The sequence below is a fragment of the Eulemur rufifrons genome, chromosome 30 (assembly GCF_041146395.1).
Source record: "Eulemur rufifrons isolate Redbay chromosome 30, OSU_ERuf_1, whole genome shotgun sequence".
Taxonomy (NCBI): domain Eukaryota; kingdom Metazoa; phylum Chordata; class Mammalia; order Primates; family Lemuridae; genus Eulemur; species Eulemur rufifrons.
The window spans coordinates 135,271,222-135,292,344 of NC_091012.1; the positions used below are offsets into that span (position 1 = coordinate 135,271,222).

The window sequence follows — 21,123 nt, forward strand, 5'->3', positions numbered from 1 at the left end:
CGCTCCCTAATATATTGAAAGCACAGAACTAATACAAAAGTTGCAAATTCCTCCCTAATGGAAACTAAAACCTTATTCTAAATGAAAACTGAAGAAGAAGAGCCAAATAGTTCACCTACCCACAGTCATCTTGAAAATCTCTCTCATTCTGGAGGAAGAAAATTTATTCCATTTTCCCCATCTATCTATATAATAAAATTTGCCATTTGCCATACTTTTATTAAAACTTTGCAGTTACTTTGAGAGATCTAACTGATGGGGTTCAGAAAACAGTACCCCAAAATGAAGGCTTCAGAAGCAAAAGTTTTTCTCTGACCTTCTCCTGTCCTTCTGTCTCTCAGTCCCATCCTCCCCTGAGGCTAGACATAGAAACTAGAATTCCTCTTCCCCAAGGCGGGTTATAAAAGCCAGAACCCCTTTTCCTGAAAGCCAGCCATAAAACCTAAAACTATTCTCTGTAAAAACTCACCATAAAGGAATTCTCTGAGAACCTGGTTTGACTGTAGGTTATAAGACCCCCTTTCCAGAGAGGGTCCTGGAAGGAAGGATGCTGCTCACACCCAAAAGGAAGGATGCTGCTCAGAGAGGACAAGAAGAATCTAGACAGACAGGCCTTGCTGGGTTTCCCACTCAGTCCTTTAGCATTACATCATAGCCTTTTTGTCCATTCATATTTCTACACAACTGTCCATAATTTGCTAAACCTAAGCATAAAAATGAAAAATGTCTGCTGTATCTTTAGGTGTTCATTCTGAAGGCTCTCGTGTATACACATTAAATAAATTTGTATATCTTTTCTCTTATTAATCAATCTGCTTCATGTCAGTGATTTTTCAGTGAACCTTTAGGGGGCCTGGCGCTTGGTCTCTACAGAACATACTTTAAGCATATATAGAAGTGCTTGCAGGTATATTTAAAGTAGCATTTCACTAGTATTAGAACATTACAGATACAAACTTCAACGCAGAAAATGTACCTGTAATGTGCTAAGTAGACACTGAATTACCAGGAAGGAGAAACCATTCCATTACTTCTCCCGTAGAGGAAAAATGTCATACTGTCCAAACTATAAGCTTTCCAAATGGCTTTTACATTAAATTCAGGAGCACCATATCAAGAAAAAAATGAACTTAGAAGCCCATCATATGTAGAAATTTCACACACTGATGTGAGATTTGGTAATATTCTCCCCATCTTTAATCGTACTACATTTTAATCCCTGTTCCTTCAGTGGGGGGGGGGGGAAGGGCAATGACATCTTATTCTGTCACTTGACATTAGTGGATAGATTTTATAGTTCTGGACAGAATTCTTTTGCCTTCTTTAATGTGGTCTTCAGCAGAATGATTTATATTTGTGATTATAGAGCTACTTGAAAAAAAATAATCATAGTGTACTAAATTTTCAGAAGACCTAAACTGTCAGGAGCAGTGTCTTTAGTCTAAAAAGGCAGGAAAGTTTGTCATTAAGTAGCAAAGGAATAACATTTTGGCCCAAACCCGAAGTTCAAGATTAACTCTGTAGTGTCCAATGCTATGAGATCTTTGTGCAGAACTGAATAAGGTGAGGAAGACAATTGAAACCATGGAAATGACCTTGGCTTGGTTCAGGCTTTTGTGTAGCCAGTTCTCTCATGCTTGTCAAGATTTGCAGGCAGAATACAGCACTGACACTGCACGAAGCTGTAAGCCAATCTCCCACTCATGGGGATAGGTAGCTACGAAACCAAGGCAGGCAGGTACTTCAGCTCAGCTGTTCTTCATTTTTGTACTCTACATGAAAAGGGAATAGTGGCTTTTTTGGAAGGCTCCTCAAAGAACATGGCATGAATGAGATAAAGTTAGAATAGACACAACTCTTTCCCAACAAAGAAAAGAACATACCTGTTAGGCAAGTGAAAAGTTAATATTGGGGAAACTTGTGAATTTGTACTAAGTTATGTTTTAAGTGGATGAGATGGGAAATCATTTAAACATTTTAGTAGGTCATTATTAGTAAAAACAAAGTGCCCTGGCTCTGCCACATTCTAGAAATATGACCTTAGCAAATTTCTTTAACTCCTCTGAGGTTCCCTTCCCTCCTATGAAAAGTAAGGATAATACAGTAATAGTGTCTTTCTCCTAGGAGTGTCATGAATGTTAAATGAAACCTGTTGAGACTGGCACCTAGGGAATAATGAGCACTCAATGAATAGTGGCCACTATTCTCATTAACTGAAAGACACTTTACATCTAATTGTAGCATTCTGCCTCAAAGAGCTATTCGTCTATTTGATTTCCAAATTCTCTTCCAAAGACAAATAAAATCAGTCAAATAAAATGATAGACATCAGAATCCAGGTGCTTATCCAAGTTTTCTGGGACCTGAAGTTTACATAATTTTGGGTGAGACCTCTTTAAGAGCATGAATACAAAATTATGAATGTATAATTTAATTAGATACAGCATCTTATAAGGGGTCTGTGCAAGTGAAAAGCTCTGAAGCTTAAGGATCATTAACTTCACAGTAAATTTGTCTCTGCAAAACTTTCTGATGAGCAACACAAATATTTTGAGCTTCAACTAGTGAGTCCGGCATGACTGGTTTCTAGCGTTTCACAAGGTAAAAGTCACTCTTCCGGGGAGAATGTCGAGTGGGTGGATAATAACGGGATGCCAAAGGGGCTGTTCAGTGATGAGCTAAGATGGGTCACCCCGTGCAGAGAAAGAAAGTGTTTGAGTGATGAAACACAGCCTCTGGAATCAACTGGAGCTGTTGTTGCTGAAAATTGCTCTGTAGACTTGTGCTGGTGAACAGTCGACACTTTACCAGTGGGAGCTTCCTTCTGAGATACACTTCTGTCTGTGCTGGTGGGTCCAGGTAGGCCCAGAATCTTCTCTGTGAGCTCATGCAGAGAGGAGCATGCCCAGGGAAGGTCCTTTTCTCTGCTCCTGCCTAGCCCACCAATCCATATCGTTTTTCTGGCTCTGCAAGAAGCCTCAGACATATGAGCTGGCTTCTCTTAGACTAGCCAGAATATTGTATTCTAGATTTAGAGAATCAGTATATAACTCTTCATCCCAATTTCAAGTATGAATGTAATAACAATAGAAACACCAGAACACCCAGGCTCCACTTGCTGGGCTTACTTTGAACTAGATAACAACAACAACAAAGACACAAAGTAACACTAGTATGTCATGAAAACAACTAAGATCCATGTCTTAAGGTAACAGGAAAATTTAATGTTGTCCCTTTTCAGCATTCATATTTTCCATATGTATGTATAAAAATGTACAGGTCCATGAAAGTTGCCAAATTGTTCTCTTTGCTAAAGGATTATATATTTTTCTGCCTTTATACTTTTTAATTTTGCTGTTTAAATGATCCTTATTTGGAAATGTAACCAAAAACCATAATGGGATACCACTGTGTACCCACCAGAATGTCTACAATGAAAAAGATATGCACTGACAAGTGCTGAGGAAAGGTGGAAAAGCAGCTGGAATTCGCACACACCACTGGTGAGAGTACAAATTGGTACAAACACTTTGGAAAACTGGAAGCCAGTACTAGAGCTGAGCCTATGAAAAATACCTTTTGTCCCAACAACTACACTCCTAGATATGTACCTAACACAGATATAGTCAGTAAATGGCATGTAGTAGATTGTTCATATTAGCACTATTTGTAATAGCTCATAATTGGAAATGATAAGTATCCATAAACAATTTAATGGCTAAGTAACTTGTGATATATTCATTCAATGAAATTCTATAGCATTGAGAATGAATGAACTACAACTACATACCACTATATGAATGAAACTCACAAACACAATGTTGAATGAAAGAAACTAAATACAAAATAATGCATGCCATATGATTCCATTAAAATAAAGTTTGAAACAGATATTAATCTGTGGTGTTTGAAGTCAGGAATAGACATTAGCCCCGGCTGGATAGCAGCTCCAAGGGGGCATGACAGGCTTCAGGTGGGCTTATAATATACTGTTTCTTGTTCTGGGATGTAACTGTAGCATGCCTGTGTTTACTTTATGAAAATTCTTTGAGTTGTCCACTTATGACTTGTACAGTTTTCTGTCTCTATATTATACCTTAACAAAAAGTTTACTTTAAAATGTTCCTTCTTTTTTGAAATGATGGAGATTGTCACTATCGTAGTCTCCCAATTAAAAGAAAAATGTACAAGACGGTGAAATCTCCAAGTTTGGGAACTCTTTATCTGCAGGCTGCTGAGAAACTCAAGCCTAAAGAACCAAGTCACCTGTTCCTCTATTTTTAAGGGGGGCCTACACCAATGGGGCAATGAAATAAGTCACCAGAAATGGTGGCTTTAGAAATAGCAGCAAGATCTACAAATTTCAGAGGACTCTCCTTTATACGACGCTCTCCAGAAAGAGACACATATATAGGCAAACACATTTTCTCCAAATGTTTTTTCTCAGTTCTTGCTGCCTTCTACTTTGCACACATATTGCTCTGTCATGATGTACCCTTTCTCAAGGGTTTCATCAATAGATTTAATAACATTCATTCTAAAACAAATTTCCATGAACATTTTTCTACTCTGAGATTTTCATTGCTCACCTCTGGTTTTCATTTCCTGTCTCTTGACCTGTTTTTAACTTATTACAAAGTTAATTTGAAATGTCCAACCTGTTTCAACATACAGTTCGTATCAGGGTAGTTTTAATCACACACATTTTGAAAATTTAATTAAATAGGAGATAGTTTATCCCTGCCCACTATTGTAGTTCTAAAACAACTTTCCTTTTCAATAAAGATGAGGTCACAATGACTATGGCAGATGTTAGACATCTATGAAAGATTCTTATAAATGAATCTAGTGGTTCATCTTCTGAAATCTGGCAAAGAAAACAGGCCAGAAGTTTTGCACTTGAAGGCCACTACAACCATTAAAGCAAATGTAAAACTTGAGGATTGGAAAAAAATATTCTCTACTTATGTTTTTTGTAATTATGAAAATAAAACAGGCCTATGGCATAAAAAATAAAATGAAAAATCAAATCCTTCAGAACAAAGGGAATAAAAAACAAAAGGAAAAGAGTTTCTCTCTTCCTTCTGTTCCATACTTAAGTCATAGAACTTTATGGTCTGTTTTCTTTGTTTTGCTGCTGATAATTTGGACATATTACAGTCACTTTTTTGGATCTTCTAGTGGTTACCTTTATAAGTGCATTATATATCCAAACATCTGTTTCATGCATTACTAATTTTAGACAGAGTCTATTAACTTATCCACTCTAAGAGAACTCAATTTATGTAGCTTCCTCCTAACTCCCCTCCTTGCTCCATTGTCCATTTTGAGTTGTTATATTGTTATGTTTTATGTTCCTCTACTGGTTATCTTTGGACTTTGAAACACTGCATTTATAATATAACTTAAGCCTCTATTGCTCAGCATATTCATTTTAAGTGGTATCCTTTTATTCCTAACTATGAAACATGAGGAAATCCACACTCCTAAACTTTTCCACATCCTCTCCTGCCATGAATTTTTGTTAATTATGTTATATAAATTCCATTATTAATAACCCATCAGGAAGACATACAATATTTGCATTCTCTTCTGTAACCCTAATTCCCATAATTGGTTAGACTATTATATTGAAATTGACATAATACTCATTTCAGCTTCTCTATTAATTTCTGGTTGGAAAAAAATCTCAGAATCAAGTATTTTGGTTTTTAAAAAGACCTCACAGATGTCATACTCACTTCCATGTTCAAAAATGTCTTTCTTTTGCCTTTCTACCTGAATGGCAACCTGGCTAAGCATAGGCTTTCACTGTTGTCTTCCCATGGCATTGTTGCTGTCAGGCTACTCAGGACTGAGCTTAGCTATGGAGAATTCTAAAAGCAGCCTTACCCTCCCCACTACGCATCCCTAGGTGACTCATAGGATTCTTTACCCTCCTTACCATTTTGGTGCAAACAGAAGGTCTGCACATGGCTTGCAGTGAACCCCTGTATGTCATAAGATTTGCATGTGTTTGTGGTGATTTAGCCTTTTTAAAATTATTTCTTTCTCTGTGGCTGAGATAAGCTGCTGCATAGCTGACCACCACCCACTGTCTCTCTCCACCCAGCCACTCTGCCAGCTGACTGGTCTTCTGCAAACATGGCAAGTCTCAGTGACTCCTCCTCCAACTCCACCTCCTTATGGTGCTATGGAGGAGACCTGCTCTTTCAGGGACACTCAGTGGGCCTTTCCTACCTGCCTTCCCCATTTATGGTGCTCTCCCTCCCTTGAGGGTCCCTTCAGTTTAGGCTAAATCTCACTGATTGTGGCAGTTCAGTGTTGTGGCTGATAGTTTGGGATTTGTTTGACAAACTTTCATAGCTTGCTTCCCTAGTTTCATTAAAGATGGAGTTTTCTGTTTTGTGTTCTTTTTGTTGTTTTCTATTGTCTTATGAGAGGAGAACAGGGTCAAACTCTAACTCTGACATATTTAAGCAAATTTTTCCATTATTTGATTCAGAAAAGCATTGGGTTCAGTAAAGTGGGACCCAGGCTTAGCCTATGAACTACTGAATTCTTTAGTTTCATTTTAGCTTTGTTTATGATCAAAGCCTGTTTTCTAAATGTCTTTTTTTACATCTTCTGAACAGTGAAGGCCTTCTACAAGGTCCACTTCCCTGCCCCCCCACCCCTAGAAGCATTGCCTTTAGCATTTGCTTAAGGGGAGAGCCAGGACAAGTGTCTTTAGTTCTCCCTCTAAGAGGTCATGAGAAATCATTTGGATCCTCCTCTTCACCTTACCTTTGGGCATGCTTGGAATTCCCAGGGAGCTCCCATTTCATCTCTCCCTCCTAGCATGAGAAATAGAATCAGAAAGCAGCCTCGTTCTCTGCTTCCCTCTTACTCATAGCAATATCACAATGGATGCTTCTCATATAGTTTTCCTTACTTATGGCCTAGGTAAGCTCAGAGGTTGACGTCAGTGGGTGGAGAGTCAGTCCTGAGTGTCTACATACGGTCATCTGCTGATTGGAACGAAAGCTTCATCAATGTAAAATCTACAATTTCATTTCCAACCTTGGTCAATGGTTGTTAAATTAAGTTGCTGCCAGACCCAGTATAAGGGTTTGTAAATGTTTTTAAATTATGATAAAGAAATAACTTATGTTATCAGTCCTCATGAATTTAATCTAGTGAAACCTATCTTAATACTTTGAGTGTTCCCTCTAAATAATTGTTCACAAATTAGATTTTCCCAGCAGGAAAAAAAAAAAGTCAAATACACACACACACACACACACACACATGTTTAGTTATGAAATACTGCTTCAAATGAGAATTGATGGTATTAATTCAAATTGCATAATTCTGCTTAGAAAAATCTGTAATAACTATGAAATGTCTGTATACATCATAATACAAAACAACATTTACATCAACTGAAAATCAAAATTAAGACTCAGCACATTTCACTACATTATATTTTAAAATAACTATTTTCACATTGATAAATAATTTAAATAAATTGATACCACCTTAGATTATAGAGTAAAATTTAATATTGTGAAACTCCTACAAAATAATTAGAAAGAGTAAAAATTTAACTTAACTTACTATTAGCTACTATTTATTAATATTTCATCTCAAAAAGTTATCACCTATATTTTTCACATGTATACTTAAAATAATCCTGGGGTGAAATTTTTATATCAATTTTATGAGGTACTTTTAAAAATTCTAGATTTTACAAGATGATAAATACTGCCAGGATTCTTATAACAAATGGCCATGAAAAAGATTAAATATATAAAAAATTAAAAACATATTTTCAAGAGACAGGGAATATATTCTAGAAAGAATATCAAATTTATCCAGCCTGCATTCCTATGCCCAAATCTAGAGAAAATAGATTTCCTCAGTTGGATTATATGATTAAACAGAATATTCCTAACCAGGCTGAATCACTACATTGTCACAACTACCCCCAATTAAGCACATGAAAAGAGAACTATACAATCACTTTTGCGGGAGTGAAAAATATTACTCATGTTAAGTACTTGTCTCAGAATATTGGATAATAGATCTCACATAATTTAATATCCTATTTGTAAATGCCAATTCTGCTGGTATGAATTAATGAAAATGTCTTTTAAGATTTAAGATGATTTTTTTAAGAGAAGGGGATATTATTGTTATATTATTCAGGGAAATAATGAAAGCATCCATTTGAATCACTAAAAATTATAATTTTATAAAAATCCTCTAAATAAAAGAGAGGAAAATATCAAGTAACTGGTACCCTCCCTCAACAAATAAAGGGGCAAAACAATAAAGTGATTGGAGAATAAAAATGCACACTCCATTTTTGGCAAAACTAGGAGACAGAATCTACAATATTTGTAAGGGGTACTAACAGCAGCTGAGTATGTATAAGAGGTATGCTGGGGATAAAAGGGGCTATACTTATGTCATTACTAATGATTTACACAGCAGTTCTCTGAAGTAGGTATTATTTTACCAATTTTACATGTATGGCAATCTAAGCAAAGAAATTACATAAAATTGCCAAGGTTTCAGCAGGAATAAGTGAGAGAGCTTGCATTTAGACCCAAGACTCTCTCTAAGCCCACCATGCTCAGAGCCTTGTCTAAATTCAGCAACACCCCCCACCCCCATTTGACAATTTCAGACTGGGCTCTGCCTTTCTCTCCTTTATTTGCATAAGCCCAAGACAACCTAAATTTTTTCTTGCAACACAGTATCATCCCAAGAAATGCTTTCCACTTATTCCCTGGTGAATCATAATGCTATTTCATTAATGACAACTTTCAATTATCCATCAGCTTGCCATCCCAACAACATACCACATCTTTGTTTACTGATTTGTTTTTTTTCACAACTGCCTTCAAAATGTCAAGTAGTTCAAGTCAATTGCATAATCTTTACTAAGCATTTACCTTTACAATATACATTTTTAAAATGTAGTTATTTAAAAATTCTCACGGGAAATTTCAAAGGCAAAATTTATATCCCAAAGTTTAAGAAAACAGTATAGATGCTTCCTTTCCTTTTTCCTTATAGATTTCTTGTTCACAAAGTAGCTTAACTAATGCTTTTTATAAATTCAGAGAAAAAGTTATTCTTGAGCCCTTTGTCAAGATTATACACCTTCTTTAAGAACACTATATATTGTTGTATTTTAAAGACCTAGAGAGATTAACAATGTTTTATGAGATGTGAATAGATTTAGTGTTCAATAAAGTACAGAATTAACAGGATTGAACTACATTGACTCAATTAGTGACAAATTAGATTTGCTAACTTCCCTCTCCATCTTCCTTTATCCACAAATTGTGTGTCCATATCACAAGATGTAGGCTTATCCACTGGGAAATCGGTAGTGGGTAATAAAAATCAGCAACATGAGGAATTGTAAAGGTTCCCCAATTCTCCAAGTACTCACTATCATTAGCCCTGGTCTACAAATCATGTTTCTCTGGATGGAAGCCCAGCACCTCCTGGGTCATTGGGAAAGTTACTAAGCCTTCCTGGATTTGCTTGAGAAAAGGGCTAGAGGTACAATAGCTAGAAGAAAAGAAGTGTCTTGATACACAATGTGACACATAACAATGGGTAGGTATTCTTAATATATAAAGAAATTATATACATACTTACATATATAAAGAACTTCTATATATCAATTATAAAATAAATCTAATGGAAAAATGGGGAAAATTCATGAACAGAATATTCATAAAAGAAGGAATACCAAATTCACTTTGAAAATAAAAAATAATAGTTTTCACATATCAGAATAAGAAGGTTTAAAAGATCAACAAAACACAGTGTTGGCAAGGTTATGGAGATATGGATGATCTAAAACACTGTTTAAATTGGTTCATTTCCAAAGGTTGGGTTGGCAATCTGTATAAAATGTAAAATACCTTCTATGATCTAGCAATTTCACTAAGAATTTATTCTAAGACGATAAATGCAAGTGCTAAAAGATGTATAAACAAGGAAGTCATTAATGCTTACAGTAGCGAAGCTTTTGAAACAACCTAAGTGGCTCTAATAATGGATTGACTAGGTCCATTGAGATTTTAGTTATTTTAGTCAATTACTTTGTACACATTAAAGATAATATAGACCTACATTTATTGATATGTAAATATATGCATAAATAAAATTTAATGTAAAAGGTAGGTGATAAAGCAGCACAATTCAATGTCTGTAGTTGTCTGTGTATTTCTGTACTTGTCTATGCATTTCTGTACATCTATGTGTGCATATAAGCATATGAAATATATAGAAAATTTTTCACCAAAATGTTAATTATAGGTGGAGGGATTTGGGGTTTTCTTTTAAAAAATCTGTTTGTGCTCTTAATTATTTGTATTTATAGTGAGAATAATAAAAGTATATATGATTTTTTTAAAAACTGATGCTAAAATAGATCTGAAGTTCTAGCTCACACACGTCCACAATCAGGCCATAAGTGCCCACCTTCTTTCACACACTCCAACCACCCATCAATCCATCCATCCACCCATCTGCACACTGAATTCCCTACTGGGATGATACCTGGGAATTTCTTATATTCATTTTTAACCAAGTTTAACTTGCATCTGTAAACAAACAAACAAACAAACAAAACAACCTTGAAGGAATTTTGATTACTACTATTTCCCTACTTTCTGTGTGCTTAGGCAGGGGTGGGAGGATGACACAAAAAGAATTCCAATTAGATTTATCTTCCCTCCCCACTATGGTGGATCTGGGGAGGTCTAACAAACATTTGGATACATTCAGCACCAGCCATCTAATGAAAGCTGCAAAAAAATAAAAACAACAAAAAAATAACCACCCTTAAAAGATAGAAACAGACTCTAAAAGGAGTCAACACCACTCATCTACAAAGGTCAATGAAATCCCAGTAAAGTCCAAAAAGATATAAACTCTTTGGTTTGGAATCTGCTGTACGTGATTTTTTGAATGGGGCTCAGTTCTATTTCAATAATTAGCATATGAAAGCATATTTTCATGACAGGGACAAAGCATTAACCCCCCTCCCCCTAATGATGGTGAATAATAAGGAAAATGCGTTGGTTTGGACAAGGACTGCAAATGGGGATGCAAGTGAGGAGATGGAGAAGAAGGAAAGTGTGGTATCAAGAGATTTTTCAAAAGTGGGGGAGGGTGTGCTGGCTGGGGGAGCTAGAGAGAGAGAAAGAGAGAGAGAGGTAGAGAAGAAAAGGAGAAATTTGAAGCAGTTATTGAAGGGAGTGGGATTAGGTGGAAAGAGGAAGTTTAATGAGAATGGGGGGATAGTTTTGCGGTGAGATGTGATGCCCCCACATTCCACACATATACGTACACAGCCAGTGTCCTCAAGACCTTCAGCAAAGACCTACATTGATTTTGCAAGGCTTCCTTGGGTTGCTTGTGTGTTTTTTTCTTGAATGGTGCAGCCTGCCGAGGGGAGCCTTAAGGCAAGAGCAAGCGGCCTAACAGACACGGAAGATGTGTACTAAGGGACTTCAGAGTGAAAAACAAAACAGGCACTAGCAGAAGCCAATTCAAAGCCCATTTGGGGCAATTGCTCTTCCAAATAACCGTAGTCACACACTATATTTTCCAACTCCAAATTAAATTAAGGGAATGAAGGCATTAATAAAACACCAAATAACAGCATCGTAATTTCTCTGGCAACATATGATGCTGCTTAGAAAAGAAAATGATGACTTTGGGACATGAAGAATGAAGGGAAAACATGCTTTCAGGTTTTGTATATGAATGTAGTAACTATGAGGTTACTGTTGAGGTCATGCAGCTGAAGTGATTTTATCCGAAGAAACAGCAAATGTGGAGACCAATAAATAAGCGTCCTCAGCTCACAACCTCAAGCTTATGATGAATCGTGCATAGGTCAAAAACACTGATGTAAGAAGGGAGGTCAGCGACAGCTTCATACATCAAAAACTACATTAACTAGGGAACAATGGATGTACACACAGGGAATAGTCATCTGATCCACCCTGATTGGTTCTCAGGAAGAGGCGGGGGCAGGCAGGAGTTTTCATCAGCCCTCTTCTCTCCGCTCCTCTTCCCAGGTAGATATCCCCCTTAGCAATTTCAACTCTCATATACCTGGAGTTGACTCCTAAGTCTGTTTATAGCCCTGACCTCTTTCCTCAGCTCCAGACCTAGATTTCCAACTGACCTGCTGGGCCCAGCCAGATGGATGGCCTGCTGACACCTCAGAATCAGCAGGGCCAAAATAGAATTCAATCGCCTGGGGTCTGCTGCATTTTCCCCCTTTGTGAATGAGAAAATCAAAGCACAGGCATGGAGGCTAATCCACCAGCTCAAGGTCACTGAGCAACCCCTCAAGGACAGAGTCAGAAGTCGAATCCTAAGATTCTGCTCCCAAGTCCCATGCCTACCTCATTCATCTCTGTCACCTCACACTCCTTTTCACTGCTACCCTCCTGCCATCAGTGTTGACTCTTTCTCACATGGAGTATCACAGTGACCTCAGCTGGCCTCTCCTCCCCAAGTCCCTTGTCTTTCTTTTCCTTCCTTTCCTGCTCATGGGTCCTCAATCCACTACTCCACTTCCAAATTACACGGTAGCACAGCAGTTACCACCATGGCCTCTGGAACCAGGCCTCCTCATTTGAACCCCAGCTCTACCTCTTACTAGCTATGTGATGTTGGACAAGTTAATCTCTCTGTACACTTGGTTCCCCAGTCTATGAAAAGGGAATGGTTATACGACACATCACCTCACCATGAGGAATAAGTGAATTAATATGTGTAAAGTGGGCACACGGCCCATGTGATGTAAAGGTCTGCTAAATGAACCATGAGTTACTTTGCTCAGTTTGGCCTTTGTGGCCCTCTAAAAACTCACCCTCACCCACCCTTTAACCACATCACATTGTACAAAAGGCATTCCTACCAGGTTGACCCAACACTGCTCCATAGACATTTTATTTCTACTTTCCTGCCTCTGTTATTTTTCTAACTCATCTTGGGGTGGCCTTCCCAGCCCCCAATCCCAGGGTCTGGATAGCAAGTGTGAACTTGTCATTCATAACCAAGCTCCAGTGTCCTCTTCTCCATGACACATCTCTGCTAGAGTTGACCAACCCACCAATGACTCCACTGAAGATACCAGTTCTGGGTCATGCTGCCTGGATTTGAAATTCCTGCTTTTTCACCAATAGTTTTGACCCTGAGAAAGTCACTTAACTTCCCCTAGCCTCCATTTCTTAATGGGGATTAAAATAGCACCTTCTTTATAGGGTCTTGATCACCAAATGAGGCAGTATGTGTACAGAACTTTGAACAGCACCTGGCTCAAAGAAACACACAATAAGTACTAGTAATTGCTTACAGAAACATACCTATTTGCTTTCATATATGTCTCCCTCTTTTAGATTATGAAACCCTGGAAGACAAATGCTATTTTATTCCATTTACATGTCTTGTTTAGTAACTAGCTCCAGGTAGACACTACTGAAAACGAAGTGTTCATTCAATGAATATCAGTCAACCCACCTGCCTTAGTAGTAGGAGGACAGCAAATATGTGGTCCAGGTCCACAAATCTGAACATCTATTCTACTGAATATCAATACTAAAAGATATAGCAGATTTGCCAAAATCCACAGGCAAAAATCAGTATGTTAGTAATGAATTACTTTTTTTCCATTTAGCCTTTTTTCCCCTACAGGATTAGGGCAGAAGCAATTCTATACAAGCTTCCAGTTCTGATTAATTCCAGTGATCCTGGATGTTTTGAATTTTAATTTCAAGAGCCATTAAAATATCTGAAAAGGGACATTTTAAAAAAGTTCCTTGAATCAAGGATTGCTCACAAACTTTGTTGGGAGATATAAAATAATATAAAACCGTGTGGAAGATTCATAATAATAGTCAACCAGCAAAAATCAAATGTAATGGAATATTAAGAGCTCAAGGTTTAGAGTCAGAGTTCAAATCTTGGATCTGTCACTTACCAGCTGTGTGACCTCATGCCACTGAACTGCTCTGTGCCTCAGTTTCCTTAACTGTAAGTGGGGACACTAATGCCTGTCTCCTAAAACAGCAGAGTGCCTGAAAAATAACAAACACTCAGTAAATGGTGTATGTTAATACAATAGCAACAGCGACAATAATAATAGTTTGGGGACACAAATTTGACCTTTCCTTTAGTGTCAGTAATCAAGATACAAAAGTCCCCTTGAATTAGAGAGCAATTACAGTTTGAGTTCTAAGAGAATTGGTAACTTAGAATCCATAAAGAAAAAAGATAAACGGTTCAAAATAGGGCAATATTTCATTAGGCTTCCCTCCTATGCATCATTGCTTTCTGATCAATGTTTTAGATTCATTTCCTAAAATGATGTAATTCTGAGATATTATTTCATGCCTTGAAGATAAAAGGAAATGCTTTGTGAGGCAAGTCTTTATGATGAACAGTCCTCGCTCTAGAACTGAAGGCTGAAAGAACTTGAAATATCATGGCCTCAAACTCAGTCATTTCACAGATTAACAAAACGCTGACTTGAAAACAAAAAGAAAAACAAAAACACAAAAATCCACACAACTAAACTATTTTCCTGAGGTGAAAAGTGAGTCAAGTAAAGAGATTCCCAATTGTTAGGCAAACATGCTGCTGACAGCAGAAAGTGCTGGACAGCTCACCTGACATGACTGTAATGCCATTTACCTTGAACACAGTAATGGGGAAAGCAAAAGACTGAAAGTCACCTCACTGAAACAGGTCCTTTAGGTAGACCACGCATTACACAGATGTACATTTGCAAAATGTGGAGCAACTATAATAACACTGGGGAGGAAGAGTTGGAGCCCATTGAAAATCAATGTTGATGTCAAAATCAAAACCCTTAAATGCATAAAAAAACTAAAACTAAGGTCCACAAACTACATACAAATAAATTTCTTTAAAAACTGTAAAATATGAGCAATTTTGAGGAAAGAATTTGTGCAGACCTCGCCTTATTAAGGTATGGGACACTGGCCCACTCAATGCACAGCTGTGACTTCCCTTCTACTGGCTTGACTTAACTTGGGCAACATTAGGCAACCATTCCTAAATTTCTAAAATGTTTTATATCCATTTCTAACACTTATAAATTTATATTTTTAAAAATCATGTCTGTATCCCCCAATAGCGTATGAATTCTTCCAGACAAGAGACTGTTTTACCCATCTTTGTTATTTGCATTATATCAAACACACTGATTGGCACATGGTAGGTGTTGAATCAATGCCTACAATGGATGTTCCATAAATGTTTATTGAATAAATGGGTGGTTGAATGATTTCTTTCAGCTTTTAAGTCATAGACAAATACATACAGATAATGTGATAACCCCCCTTTCAAGCTGCCTTTCATCTGCCTTTTCTATAGGACCACGTGCTGTCCAGGACACACATACACAACTAGGCACACTATTGCACATGAGCTCTGCTATAGTCTGAATGTGTCCCTCCAAAATTCATGTTGAAACCTAATCCCCATTGTGTGATATTATGAAGTACGGCCTTTTAGAAAGTGACTAAGTCATGAGGGATCCATCCTCATGAATGGGATTAGTACCCCTTATAAAAGAGGTTGAAGGAAGCTCCCCAGCCCCTTCCACCACATGAGGACACAGCAATCCCCACCCCAACCATGTGAGAATGCAGCAAGAAGGCAATATCTGAATCAGAGCCAGCCCTCACCAGACACTGAATATGCTGGCACCTTGATTTTGGACTTACCAACCTCTAGAACTGTAAGCAATAAATTTGCACTGTTTATAAATTAACATATTTTGTTATAGTAGCCTGAAGGGACTGAGACAATCACACATACCTTTTTTTATGTTTCTAAGTCAAATTAAACCAAATGCAGAATAAAATTATATTATTCTTTATAAAGCCTTTTTCCTCATGAAGGTAGGATCTGACATCAGAAATTAACAGTAAAGCAATCTAACCATATAAAAAACTATTTTCTTCAATTACCTTTTTTCTATTGGTAAATCTTTCTCAAGGTTCATTCTACAAAGCCACAGTTGACCTCTTAACCCATTCTAAGTAGAGGGTATAAATCACTGTTGCAAAGCACCTACATAGTCATTAAACTCAAGGGCAGACTTGGTTTTCAGAATATTTAGTAAGGAAAAAAAATAGCCCCTGATAATTTCCTTACCTTACTTAATCTAGATAGTTCATAATAGTGTACTTCATTACCTTAATACCATATCCCAAACAAATTTCATAAACTAGACACTTCAAATATACAAAATATAGAAAATAGTATATTCCTAGAATATGTCAGCATTCCTTATAAACCCTAAGTATAGTTTTCCCAGTCAGGTACATATGATTTCTCTCTAAATCCTCAATTAACAACTCTGCATAGCCCAATACTCCTGAACAATGGCAGTAATGATCATTTTTTACTTTTATTTTTGCAGTTAAAAAATTGAGCTAATAAATAAACATAACAGAAAAGCCTCTTAAGGAATACTTGCCTGCAAAAAAAAATCATCTTTAATTTTAACATTAATCATGAGTCCAGGAATGTACACCTCAGGGTTTTAATGATAATTTAGGATTATTTGGGTTTGAATTGCTATAATTGCTTCCTTATTGGTCAAAGTACCTCCAGATTTTCACCCCTTCAGTCTGTTCAGTACATCCTAACCTTTTCAAATTCTTTGCATTACCCACTTGCCTCCTCCTAACACACACAGACATGCACCATTGTCCAAATGTTCAGTCCCACTCGAGCCCTGCCAGCATACTTCCCATTACGCCACAATCCAGGCCTGCTACTCTGCCAGGTTATTTATCTTCTTGGTTCTCTCCACTGCTCTGCCCCATCAAAAGCTCTGAGCCGCCATGCACACTGCTCTGCTTTCAAATCCCCTGCTCCTATCCTTGCAGCAAAAGAGAAAAGCTTGGCTTTGAAGTTGGACATTTTTCCTGTACCAGCTGTGTGACCTTTCAGGCTCAGCATGGGATTAGTTTGTTCAGCTAAATCCAAAACATAGTTTTTAAAAGTCCATGAGAGATGTTATGGAGAAAGATCCTTTGGCCTTTCTCCCAAGATAAGCCTGCCTGTGCGAGATATTACAGTTCCCTGCACAGTATCTGTGACGCTCACTGATGTGGCCCAATGCATGACTCAGCCAAGGCCCCTATTTAAGAAAAGATGTATCTGTCCCACCCTACTCAGAAAACATCTCCTCTTCTTAAGAGGGGGTGTCTAGGACAGCAAAAGCAGCATTCATGTTTTTTCCCTTTATGACCAAAAAAAAAAAAAAAAAAAAGCCTTGGAGAGGAGGAAATTAATTTCCTAAAACTAGATCACTCACAGGCAAATAAAGGTTTTGTATTTAGAACCCCAACCAGGCAAAGACTCAGTCACCAAGAATGGACATCAAAACAACTCTCCTGGTTCCTTTAAAAAGGTTTAGTCAATGCCTTTGTGCAAATTAGAGTCACAAGTGAGGTGACTGAGGGCAAAAATGATATTGTCAAAGCTGGCTGCAGTGGAAGCAAATTATTTATTCCAAGAGGATAGCCAAGTTCCTCCTTCCAAGAGAGCCACTCCTTTGTTTGGGGAAAGGCCTAAATGGAATTTGTGATTATGCAAAACTAGGCCATAGGGCTAATGCAATAGAAAGGCTGAGAAAAAGAGAAGACAAAATGTGCTCTGCCCTAGCAGGTAACCAGTATACTCATTCTCCTGGTAGACACTAAAGTGTGAGTGCCCTGGAATTTGGAGAAGAGAGTTGATAGTCAAAGTATCTCAGTGTGGAGAGAAATGGCCATGGAAAATGAGAATAGGCTAGACCCAGAATCTAAGGGAAAAGAGGCTCATAATACAGTTCTTGTGTTGGGGAAGAGGCAATGTGTCATTTTAAAAGAAATGATTAGATAAAATCAAAAAGCTTTAAAAGAAAGTCTAGAAGTTAAGAAGGATGCACAACCTGACACATAGTTCAGAATCCCATGAAAATGCAGAACCAACAACTCCTTGAGTTAGTTATAAGTGAAGCGGGCATGGAACTCTGTAACTTTCAGAAAGTTATTGAACCTCAATTGTATCATCTGTACAACGAGTTAATAATCCTCATGGTGTTTGTGTGAAGATAAAATGAGCTAATAAATGTCAAGGGCTCAGAACAATCCCTGACATTTATTAAAAGAGGTACTTTGGCAGGAAAGTACCAGTAATTGTATGAGACATACTAAAGCTGTCTTTGTGTCTCTTCCCCTTGTAGCCTGTGTGCTCCTATGTCTCATCCATGCCTCATAATACAGCTAGCACATAACAGTTGCACAATAAACATTTGTTGAATTGAACTGAACTGAAAGAATTAGAACTCTCTGTTAATAAACACAAGGGCCAAAACACCTCTTCTAGCTACCTACCTGTATATAAGTTGGCTTATTTACCAATGAAGAGTTCTGTGAATACCATATCTATTTACACAGAGGAGTGGAGAGAGGTTTAGTAACTTACAGGATGCAGAAACTTGTCTCGTCTCCCAAGAATGTATACCTTTATATAAAGTACACACTTAGAAGGTGTTTGCATAGGAATACCTTGCCCTTGCACTTGACTTGGCAGTGCCCATATTAGGGAACACTGTACCACCACTGAGGCAGGCCTTTGAGGGGGAGATGATTTCTAGCACCAGATAGATCACCTGGCCCTGACATGAATCACAGAAGGAAGGGAAGGGAAGGGAAGGGAAGGGAAGGGAAGGGAAGGGAAGGGAAGGGAAGGGGGAAGGGAGAAGGGGGAAGGGAAAGGAGGAGAGGGGAGGGGAGGGGAGGGAAGGGAAGAGGAAATGAGGGGAAAGGAGGGGAAAGGGAAGGGGAAAGGGAAGGGGAAAGGGAAGGGGAAAGGGAAGGGGAAAAGGAAGGGGAAACAGAAGGGGAAATGAAAGAGAGGGCTGGAGGCAATTCCATTCACATGCAAATTAAATTACTAGGCTGACTCCAATTACCTCATACATTTAAACCATTTTAATGCAAAACTTGTTCTCTCCCTGAAATAAGAAAATATGTTCAAAAGTGAGAATAGAGCTTATTGTCAAACTTACTTTCCACTGTAAGGCAGTTGGTGATACTATAGTAATATTTTGTGATTTACAAGTTACAAGAGGGGAAGGTCCTTTCCATAATGTCCCAATAAAAGTATATGATTGCACAGTATAGAAAAAGGGTCTTTTAATGGGACAGGATAATGCAGAACCACAGATTTTGGTTGCAACTTACATACATCAGAAAAGTCTACCTGCTAGGGAAACTCCTCATCATCTCTACCAGATGCACCTACATCCTAGAAAGTGGACGTTACTATGGTTTTCTGCCAAAATCTAAAACAATTCGGAGATAACCACCCAACAAAATTTGCATACATGAATATGTTTCTTCCAGCCAGGTGCATATACGCCTTTTATATAAATTATGTGGAATGTCAGAAAGATTCCCCACTGAATTAAATCTCACCCTAAACAAACTTTGGTTGGTTGGCTTATTAAACCATAGAAAGGGAAGATTATGATTCTAATCTTTCTTTTGTTGAAAAATCTATGTTTATGAGTTTACTGTGCTCCACATCATAGATGACACAGAGTCATAAAAGGTAAACCCAAATTTTTCAGAAATTATAAAATATAACTAGACCCATTTGTAGCCCAGATTTTAATTTTCAGATAACGGTACAATGAGGGTTATACACCATCCTCTGAAACATCTCTTTTCCTGGTTAACTTGAAGGAATGAAGATTCATTTTGTCAGCACTGTTACTTCTAAAGCTACTTTTTCTGAGGATCATAATTCCTATTTCATAAACTTAGGCTAATTTCAGTTATCTTTATCTTGGTCACACCTCTGTAACTATGAGTCCAAAAAACAAACATGCCCTAGTGGCTGCCTTCTTACAAAAGCATTTAAATGCAAAAGTGCTCAATGTGGCCTAGGTAATGAATCATACATACTTGTGAAATTTCAAGCACATAATTGCCTGTCCATAATAAATTTTGGAAATTAGCCCATTTCTAGAGTTTGTGCATATGGCCCATAAAATGTGTCACTTTTTGTATGATTCATAGGTTTTATTCCAATTTTAAAGCAAACAGATGTTTATCTTTAAATGAGGTAGAAAATATAATGCTTTAAAAACTTTTGGTACATTTATTGTGGTTAAAATGGCAAACATCTGTAGTTAGAAAAAATACGCTAAAGTGCCTTAGTTCTATGGGAAACCACAAATTAGGGGTTGACAAGTTGCAGGTATTTAAAATGTCTGGCTATATTGCCATTTCATATAAAACAGTGAGCTTAATCTGGATTATATTTACTCTGTCCATATGTTGCTTTCAGACTACAAGGGCACCTTACTTAATGATGTAGTATATTAAGAGTGAACTCTTCAAGAAGAAATAATAAACAGTATAAATGCGTTATTAGTGGCTTTTATTTTTACTTTCTAAATGTTAGATTATGCTGCTAAGCAATTCTCAAGTTCTATTTTTAAAAATTACCAGAAAAAAACTACTTTCAGGATTCTTAATTAACCCATGAACCCAAGATCCTAAGTCTTAATATTAGTTACAATTCAAGTTGGGGTGAAAATATGTAAATTATAATTTATGTATTATACCTGTTTCCTAAAAGAAATTAATTTGGACATACATATTCAAGTGACCTGGAAAAACTATGCATTTAATCATATTTCTTAGTAACTATTTGCATTTTATCTATGATGTACCCAATGAGCACACTTGATCAACTCTCTCATTTCCTTAGATTTAATGAGGCTACAGTTTCTATATCTTGGCTGTTTTGAAAACGAGGAAAATCAAACTGTAGCATTAAGCATTTACACCTTTTCCTCAATAAAAGTTTTCTTTTAAATGTCAAAATGTCAACCCTTCCAGGTCTTTTCAGGCCTTTTATTCACTTTTTGTGTAGAAACATTACATTTGTCAAATGGTATTCATTACCTTGAGTCCATGGCTGAATTTTTCAAAAAGTATTAATGCATTTTGAAAAGGATAACAAAGTGAGATGAGTTTTATTGTTGATTCTAAT

The 21,123-nt window shown here is 37.2% G+C and overlaps 1 protein-coding gene across 6 annotated transcripts in view; it reads right to left on the reverse strand.

The window, feature by feature from the left end:
• FRMPD4 (FERM and PDZ domain containing 4) overlaps positions 1 to 21,123 on the reverse strand; it is a 796,138-nt gene that overhangs the window by 332,030 nt on the left and 442,985 nt on the right. The window contains exon 2 of one of the 6 annotated variants that reach the window (XM_069462958.1): positions 14,012 to 14,108. The exons of the other annotated variants lie outside the window; for them this stretch is intronic. Coding sequence (XP_069319059.1) covers positions 14,012 to 14,028 — 17 coding nt within the window. The 5' untranslated portion in view covers positions 14,029 to 14,108. The remainder of the gene's footprint in view (positions 1 to 14,011; positions 14,109 to 21,123) is intronic. 6 annotated transcript variants of the gene reach the window in all.